Source organism: Dermacentor andersoni, chromosome 3 (genome assembly GCF_023375885.2).
Source record: "Dermacentor andersoni chromosome 3, qqDerAnde1_hic_scaffold, whole genome shotgun sequence".
NCBI lineage: Eukaryota > Metazoa > Arthropoda > Arachnida > Ixodida > Ixodidae > Dermacentor > Dermacentor andersoni.
The window spans coordinates 147,725,382-147,734,846 of NC_092816.1; the positions used below are offsets into that span (position 1 = coordinate 147,725,382).

General features: G+C 50.7%; 1 protein-coding gene across 1 annotated transcript in view; it reads left to right on the top strand.

Annotated features, from left to right (window-relative positions):
- fabp (fatty acid binding protein) overlaps nt 1-9,176 on the top strand; it is a 41,781-nt gene extending 32,605 nt beyond the window's left edge. The window contains exons 3-4 of the mRNA XM_050172968.3: nt 7,155-7,256; nt 8,475-9,176. Coding sequence (XP_050028925.1) covers nt 7,155-7,256; nt 8,475-8,525 — 153 coding nt within the window. The 3' untranslated portion in view covers nt 8,526-9,176. The remainder of the gene's footprint in view (nt 1-7,154; nt 7,257-8,474) is intronic.
- The last annotated feature ends 289 nt before the right edge of the window (nt 9,177-9,465 follow it).

Below are 9,465 nucleotides of genomic sequence, written 5' to 3' on the forward strand. Positions count from 1 at the left end.
GAGGTGCGGGGTGGGGTGCAGTTTGACATTCTATTTCTCCGCTAGTAATCGATCATTCTTTTTTCTTTTTTGTGCCAGTGAACGCTGATTTTCGAACGAATGCTTTGCCAATCTGAATAGACTTAGTGTCGTGGCCATCTAAACTGACGACGGAAGGAGATGGGCTTCCGTAGAAAAGGACGTGTAAAGCGTATCTTGTCTGTCCAATTTTTCGTCGGATGCCTATGTCGTCGGTATGTGGCCGGCCTTTTGTGTGCGCGCGTCACCACTCCCGGCTCTCTCTCCGTACCACGCTCTTCCGATGTCGTCATCCGCTCTCGACCACGTGGTGTCATTACTCATCGAGCCCTTTGTCCAGCGCCTCGAGCCATATACCGGCGCGCCCCGTCTGAGCGAGGGGCACACAATGGGTGCACCCCGTATTGTGTCTGAACGTTGGTCTTTGAAAACTCAATCTCCGAGCAGACTCGGGTCGTCGTCGATTGTGTGCGTGTGGCTCGGGTGGTTGGTTCGTCCGTGTGCGCAGTCTTTCTCAAGAAGACGTGTACAATGGCGGGGCCAGAATATCCATCGAGCTTTCTTTTGTCTCTTTATTTCTTTTTGAACGCGCGTCCGCTCCATTCTGTCTCGCCTTCTAGAGCACTCGGTGGTGTTGCAGGGTGTGGACCCGGCCTCCGACTTGCGGTTGTTCGATGGGAGCTGATCCTCCGATGCTTGTGGAAATCTACCCGCCACTGTTCGTTGCCCCCCCCTTCGGGCGCGACCTCGAGCGATAAGTAGAGGACGCCTCGGTGGGCGTTTCTTTTCGCTTTTGTCGAGCCCCTCCCCCTTCTTCCCGCCGCGACTATCTTGTTCCGGGAGCAGCGGCGAAGATGCCGACGCGAGGCTCTCGCTCGAAGCGCGTGCTCTGCGCGGCCGGCGACGGGATCAAGTGTTCGCGTGCGCATATCGGAACGGTTGGGTCGATGCGTGTGCCTAGTGCGAGGTGCACTTTTTCCGATAACAGGTTCCGCCGATTCTCACTGCCTGCGTCGGTGGGCGTCTTCGGTTCCACTTATCAGGTCCATACTTGACCGGTGTACCTAAGGCAGCTGTGACAAGACACTCGTCGTTACGGCCTCGATACTGCGATTCTGGAGTGTCCGAGTGTCCTTCTCGGACACTTCTCGCAGTCGTGATAACGGTGGTAATATCTTAATACTTCGGTATTCAGTGAAACGCGCCCCAGCCTTTTTTGTACATGTGTGTGTGTGTCACTGTAATCAGCCGTCGCGTGGCCTACTTACGGTATTGAGTATGTCTTCAGACGGACCGGATAATGGAACTTTCGCTAGTCTCGATTGAGATACCGTCAGGTACGATGGTCGTTGCGCCAGTTGGCCTTGAGACTTTCCACTCCAGTTGCACTGTTAGCATAGGGACGATTTCTAGAGGGCTTAGCTGCGTGATGTATGATGGCACCTCTGTGGCGGGATCTTGACTCGCTCATCTATGGACGGTCCTTTCTCTCAATCTCGTTTGTAAAGTAAACCCGTGTGTTGTGGCCTGTAATTTCTCTTTTTTTTTTTCCGTACTTGGCGGCTTTGGCTGTATCGTGAGTGTCTGCGACGTGCTCGTTGTTTGTCGCCGTGCTGCTGGGGCACCTCGTTTTCCTGCAGCTGGCGCATTTGTAAACGAACTTATTACTTGAAGCGTGGAGGGACACGTGCCAATCACATCACGCTATTCTTATTTTTTTTTTGCTCGAATGAGCCTCTGTTACGTTTCTGGCTCGTCACTGACTTTTGGCATCGCTGCTGCCGACGCTCGTTCGTTGGTCGATGTAGCTCCGTGCTCACTGTCCAGAAGTGTGGGGTTACGGACGCCCGACTGGACCGCCGACGCGCGTTCTCCTTAGTTTTGCATTGCTCTACGGGATGACCAGTGGCGGTAACGCTGACAACAGGTGGTGCAGTCTGTTCGGTCACTCTCCTTCTTCCGCTGATTTAGCCAATCAACCAAGCGCTTGAATGAAAGGCTTCATCTCCCCGCCACCTTTCCCACAAACTCGTTTTTCTTTTCTTTCGTTTTTTCCGTCCACATCTTCAGCGTTCATAAGCCTATTTCGCGGTATCCCTGATCGCAAGCGGAAAACAAAGTCGAGTCGCCGGCGAGACTTCTCCGAAAAAAAAAAAGAAAAAAAAAAAAAGATGACTGCGCGCTGACGCCGCATACGCGTATGCGTCCTTTTCGCTTATCTTCGCTTTACAGCGGCGTTCCATTCCCCTTTTTTTTTGCTTCAACTTACTCCGTCTTCGGTAGTCGTTTTCCTCTCCTCGTTTCGCATCGTTATCCGCACGCGTTGTTCGTTGCCTCGCCTCTTTGTTTGCGGCTTTTTACCTGACGCGTACCTCGCCGTCGAGGCCAAATGTAGTGTAGTCGGAGCCTTCCGGTGTCAACCTTGCACAACCTTCCCTTGCGAAGCGTTGTTTCCATCAAAAGCTGCAGGTAAATCCTATACGGCCGGCGTCGTGGACCTGTGAACGGCGATAACCGTTAGTTGCAGCATCTTTGTCGCCAGCGCAGTGCTTCAGGGTTTAGTGCGTGTTATGTCGTTTAAAATGTATTTGGCTAAATATAGTCCGCGAGGCGTGTACGGTCGGTCACGTTTATCTTTATCACGAGAAAAACAAGAATACTCTTACCGCTGCTTTGCTTTCGCCCGAACGTTGGCGCAAGGTCGCATTTTACCTCTGCCGTGGTGACTCGGTGGCTTATGGCGTTCCGCCGATGAGTGCGAAGTCGCGGGCTCTGTTTACGTTATAATAAGGGTGGCGGTATTGGCTAGTTTTTTTTTTTTTTTTCCATAATAAGTTGCGCAGCGCGAAGCAGGACAGAGACACAGAAAAGACGAGGAAGAGCGCTTGTTGCCAACCGAAATTTTATTGTTTGGTACAAAGGTTTATATACGAAAACAGGAAAAGAAAAGCAGGACGCGAAAGTGCCACATAAGACAGATACCATCCCCGCCCACTGTTCGCGCCGACTTTGTCTAGAAATGCCAACATCATCAGTAGGCCAGGAATGGCTTACTTTTATGCACGGGTCTCCCTTAATTAACGTGCCGTGCTGGCTGTTTCGACAGTGATATGCGTGAGCCATCGTTCGCGTGCGTTAAAAAAAAAAGCTTCACATTCTGTTCGTATACGGCCGCATTCCGATGAGCCGGAATGCAGAACGAAATGCTCCGGCACTGCGCGTGTTAAATAACAGCGCGTAGTGGAGGTTGAGACCCGGAGCCCTCCGCTGTGTGGCGTCCCCAGATTAACTAAAGGCGTACTGACATATTTTGGACACTGTTATTTTGCGTTAAATGGAGGTCCAGGACCTCCTCTACACCCTAGGGGAAAAAAAATCCTAACGGGCCTCGGGGCGCCCTAAACAGTTTCGCAACACCTTGCGCCGGTGCCGTGACGTTATGCCGCAGAAGGTGGTAACCTGGTAGGAGCAGGACCATCGTGACGTTTTCGACACACTCCGGCTCCGCTTTTACTCGTCGAGGGTTACCATCTGGCGGACGTCATGAGGTGCCTTGGACGAAGCCGAATTCGCTTTTCTTCCTTCTTTGCAAGCGAGGCAGTTAACGGTGCCAGGTGCTTAATGTAAGAAGCAGGGACATGAAATGCGATTTTACCGCGACATTTGAACGACAAGTGCGCCATTAAGGCAAAGCATTTTATTTTACGTCGAGAAAAAAACACAGGGTTTCCGCCACAGTATTACTGGCGCACTTTCGGTTTCGATGACGCGGTGGGCTTTATTTTTTCTTCGTTTGTACGCTGGCGACGCCCAGCGAAGCGATACGGTCTGTACGCCCCAGCGTTGGTTCCGTGGCGCATATACATATATATATATATATATATATACACACACACACACACACACACCCGGGTTTTCGGCGAATATGGTGTCGCCATCGTCTGAGCCCGGTTTCGTGCCCGAAGCTTCTGAATGCCGACCTGTTCCCGCGCCATCATCCGGTGGCCACACGTCAGGCTCCGGTCCCCCATAGCTCTGTGCCTTGCCGAAGCGCCGTATCGTCCAAAACGAGGAAAAATATAAAAGCTTCGCAGGTGTATGCAGATCCGAGCAACTCGTGTATAACCATAAGTAGGATTACTACTAGTATTAGCAAGAGGACTAGCAGTTGCGAGGCGCCGATATGCAAATTCGAGCAGCTGGTACATCGGACCTGTACATCGTAAGGAGTTGGCACGCTTCGCAAGTCCTATAGGTGTCTAGCTAGCCACATCCCCCTGTCTACCACAGTGGCTTTTCCAACCCGCGCTTCAATATGCATATACTGTAGTACTTCTATACTCTCGTACATTCGACGCGCGCTTCTGTGCCCTGCAGTGCGCGTGCCGACTGCTTCGTTAAGGGGCGACGTTGCTGGCTGACATCCGATACCGACCCACCCGTTGCCAGCCGCCGCAAAAGAAAAGTCGGTCTTAGAACTGTGCTGCACAGTTTCGCTGGGAAGCATAAGCGGGAAGGAAGGAAGGCAAGAAATGCAGTTCCGCGAATCGAAGCTAAGACGTAAGAAACGCAAGATGTCGCCGGTAATCGCGCGAGCTATCGTTGCCCGCGTGCGTCCCACGTTGGGTGAAATTGCGAATTGTCTATTTGTACTTTGCCATGCGATATGCCCGCGCGTTCAGTCGTAAAGTACGGGGGAGCCTGCGCGTCCATTGTTTGCAGCTACGCTGCGCGAGAGACTTGTGAAACATTTATGACCGCTGTAAGATCCGGCACGGCGCATTTCCGTAGATGTCGGTGCGGCGCCGAATGCCGAGCTTGCACCGTGCGAGCTCGTTCGCGGAACTCTCGGGTACGGGTGACGTCACCGCACGCCTTGCTTTATGAGATAAGGTAGTAGGCATACGGGTTGATGGATTGCCCGATTTTATTCGTTCACTCTATGGGCGCACAGCCGGCCATTCCGCGTCACTTAAGCAACGGAACGCTTTGTGGCACAGGCGTGCAGCTGTGTGAACAAAGCGCCATCCATTCATCTGGCTTTCAAATTCCCGTGTCTGGCTACCTTGCTGTGGAAAGCGTATAACCGCCAACAGTAGTGGTGCTCATTAACATGCGTAAACGACGCATTCGCTACAACCGAACCGATTAATCGTGCAATTTCCATTAGGGGACCCAAGCCCCTCCAGCAAACACTTGGTCGACGTCACTCCCGTTGGCCAGACGATGTTCACGCATCCTCGTCTCGTACAATAAGCCGTCACAGCGTAACAATGACGCGAGATTTATTTCAACGAGTTTAGTTATAGCACAATATTTGTAGTAGGAGCATGGGGGGAAAAGTACGACGGCCTAGCGCAGCCATCGGTGGGAAGGGGACTAGTTTAGTAGCGGGAAATGTCCCAATAGAATAGCCTACCAGTAGTAGTGAAGAGGGCGATAAGCGCTAGGTTACGCCGGGACAATAAATACCGATAAATCCACTTGCGCGCGCGCTCTCGAACGGACGCACTTGAGTGGACTGTTCGCTTTTTTTTTTTTGTCGAAAGACGTCGCTTTGGTCTGTGCGCTACGCGATCGTTGATATACGACCCCTCCTTTGTCGGTCGTTGTGAAGGACGTATTTTCCTATCTGGCGGCGGAGAAAAGGGGAACGAAAGCGACGGCGCCTCGGTACCAAAAAAAAGAGGGAGGGGGGAGGGAAGAGTAGCGATAGCGGAGTAGCAGTTTCCGGGCCTCCACGAACAATGGCCATTGTTAATTTTCCCGCCCCGTGGCACGTCTACCCGTGCTCGGCGGCAGCCTCTCCTGTGGACGCTCATAATCTGTCACTGCTGCTCCGATTTCGCTGTGATCCTTTTTTTTGTCTAGCCCGTTAATTGCTAAGCAGATTTGGTGTACGCTAGAGTATGTCGTCACTATCGTAATCGCCAGTACGTATTTCAGTTGCGCTTGCGGCACAAAGGCCTTTCCCAGCAATATTCGCTTATACTTGCGTCAGCATTTTACGACTTGTGCCTACGAGTTTCCCCAGTCTCATCGCGCCGCCCTCTTCTCTGCTGACATTGGCTCACCCATACTGCCAGTCTACCGGACTGTCGATTATCTGGAGTGTCTACTAAATAGCAAAGATTACGTGCGCCGTTCGTTCAGGTCGTGCAGATTATTGCGTTTATTCGTGGGATACCTTGAGTAGGCAGTTGAACAAAGACCCTGATAAGAGAACTGCACCAGTCAGTCAGTCAAGAACTTCAGTGAGGTCAGAACTGCACCAGTGCAGTTTTTTTCTTTTCAGTTGCAGATTAACTTTGCAAATGCTTACTCTGCTCGCAAGAGGCTTACCTTGCAAGCTGCTCCGCGATAGGCGGGCACTTGACGTCGACATCCTTACCTGGCGATCTTTTTTTGGTTGCTTTCAACACTCCGGTTCCATTCGCACTTGCTGACGAGAATAGAAGGCGGAGGAGTTCACTGTAGAGTTGAGCGTGTTCTACTAAAACTGGAAAAAAAAAAAGGAAAAGTACGCGAGATTCAGTTTCCCTAACTGCAACCTTTAACCTGGACAAAGCCTCTACTCTCGACGGTAATGTGACACTCGTAATAAAAAGCACATATGACTGCTATACTCTGGAAGTGTGCAAATTTGAGGCTTCTGCATCAGCAAGTTCTGCTTGACATTAGATTGGCGGCGTGCGTTGAGGTCTAAACATGCGTCCGCTTGGACTTCTCACAGCGATGAAGTCGTTGTGATCAGTGCTGAAGTTAACTCACGTTAAAGGTTATTTGCTTATTCAGGTTCGTGCGGAAGCCTATAAGTCACTTGAGGATTACCGCGCATTTATGTCGTCTAATAAATTCGATAGTCTGCAGTCTTTTTCTGCGTTCGTCGCTGCACATGGACCGGGACTTGATTCCTGATCTGTATTACCTGTGCAATGCTTGCAAACTTGTTCGATGACGGCGGCGCCCCTCCCGCGCTGCTTTCGCATTACGAATGATTCTCAATAAAAATGACTACGAAATGCAACTTCCATATCGGTCCCGCCGTATTTGCCATGTGTGCCAAGCTAAATGAGCATTTCTGGCAATTTAATACTTCCTCCCGTTTTTTTCTTCTCTTTTTTTACCTTCCGCAGTCTAAGGTGACGCTGGAGGATGGCAAGCTTATTCAGAAGCAGTCGGGAGGTGACAAGGAGGTGACCATCGTCCGGGAGGTCAAGGACGGCCAGCTCCACGTGGTAAGGCTTCTTTCGAACACGCCACCGACTTGTGCCTATCGATAAGGCTCGCTATGAGGAGGTGTACTAAAGGGACACTTAAGACAAAGATTATTGCAACCTTCTTAGGAAATTACCCATTGACCGTACCAAAAAAAAAAAAAAAGAAAAGCCACTCTTACTGCGAGAAGAGGCTTGGCAAGCCAGAAAGGACGCAAAAACTAAAATACACGTGGCGACGCCGCATTGAACTTCCTGCACCAAGGCGACGTGACGTCACAAATTTTTCGCGTCGTCTGTCTTGGGGCCAATTAATTTTTATCGGTAAAGATGGGCGACATGGAATTTTAAATGCAGACTGAACTTAAGCGGTTTCGAAAAAATTTGCTGAACCACGGCGCCCGGCAGTGCCCCCCCCCCCCCCCGCCCAAAAAAAAAGAAAAGTTGACATTTGTGACGTCACACTGACGGACGAGCGCTTGGGTTTCGGCGCGAAATTAAAATACTGGAACTTCCACTTTCATTCTTTGTCCTGGCAATCGATCTGTTATCGCGAAATTAACGAAAATTTAGTTCCTTGAGTCTTACCAGTGTATAAACTGATTTAGCGTTTCTCTTTAGTGTCTCGCCAAGTTTGTGTTAGTAGATTACGTTTCTCCAGTAGCAGAACAGCCGCTTTTACCGCGTGAGACCGACTACATATGGCATTGCGTTGCTGCGCTTCAGGTCGCGGGTTCGATCCAGAACGCGGTGGCCGCATTTCAGTAGGGGGGGGCGAAACGCAATCTCGCTCCTGTACTCAAGTTTAGATGCGCATTTAAAGAACCCCACGTGGTCGAAATGAATCCGGAGCTCACCACGACGCCGTGCTTCACCAGATCTCGGTTGTGGCACGTCCCTCCACAGATTTTAGCGTGAGCGTTAATAAATGCCTATAAAACGCCAATGTAAGTATATATATATGCATTTTTCTGAGCGTGATTCCGATAGAGAACTTTCGCGTATGCATTTGCTCATTACCCCCCCTAAAGCTCCACTCATGACGCTCCGTGTACTTGAGGAAAAGCGCAAAAGAACACGAGGACAAGAGAAGGAAACCAAGACACGGCGCCTTCCTTCTCTTGTCCTCGCGTTTTTTTGCGCTTTGCCTCAAGTTATGCAGTACCAACTAGCCCACCATGTCTCTTCTCTTGAGCCGCATCTACATCCCGTTTTTTTTTATTTCCCCTTCGCGTACAGACGTGCTCCTTGGATAACGTCGTATCTCTCCGCAAGTACCTGAAGGAGTGAGCTCGGATCTCCTCGAGACACTTGGGCCGCCGGGCCCGCGCCTGGGGCGTGTGGTGAAACGAGGCAGTCCCGGGCCCACACGCGGTTCGTGCCGGACGACGGCGACGAGCTCTGTGGTTCCCATCTGCCGCGCGGCGTGCTTCCTCCGGCGACGACGTGGGTTCCAGCTGGCGGGGGCCCCTCCCCAAAAACGAAGTCTTGTCTTCGAGCTTTGGATTGGCTTCCGCAGGCTTGTGTGCGTCTCGCCACGGGTTCCAAGTTGTCTTCTATTTCTTTTTCTCCTTGCCCAAAGACAATCCGTGTGCTGCTTTCCCGCCTTGATTTTTTTTTTCGTCTCCTCGTCTTGTGTTTCCTCCAACCCTGCGTAAAAGTTGAGTTAAAGAATGCGCTTTTGTCATCAGTCAGCGACATTCGTGCGTGAAAGGCCCAAAAAGCGTTTTGGAAGTTTAAGTAAACCTTTCTTTTCTTTCCTTCTATACCTTGGGAATTAGCTGTTATTGTACCGTTTTGTTTATCCTTCGCGTCGGTCCACCCAGTGGATTCTTGTTCGCGTTCTTATTATATATTCCTACCTTCCTTCCTCATTGTACCCGAAGAGATTTTTGTGCCGGGTTTTTTGAAGAGATCAAATAAATGGCTTTTTAAAAAATACTTTTGTCCTTTTCTTTATTTTTATAAAAAGCCTCCCCGTTTCACCGTTGTTTAGTTATCGCGTAGTGCTGTGCTGGCTTTGCTGGCTCACGACACTCGCACGAACTGCAAGCAGCAAAGAATTCAGCTTCCATGTGATGTCGCGGGAGTTGAGTTGAGTTGTTGTAGGCTACTGGTGGGATTAGCCTTGCAGTTGCTGCCGGCAATTGCTCCACCGTAGCGATGCCCGAACGCTCTATACCACTTGACCGAAGAAGAGCTGCAGCGGCGAATTCACCGCTCTGTCTTG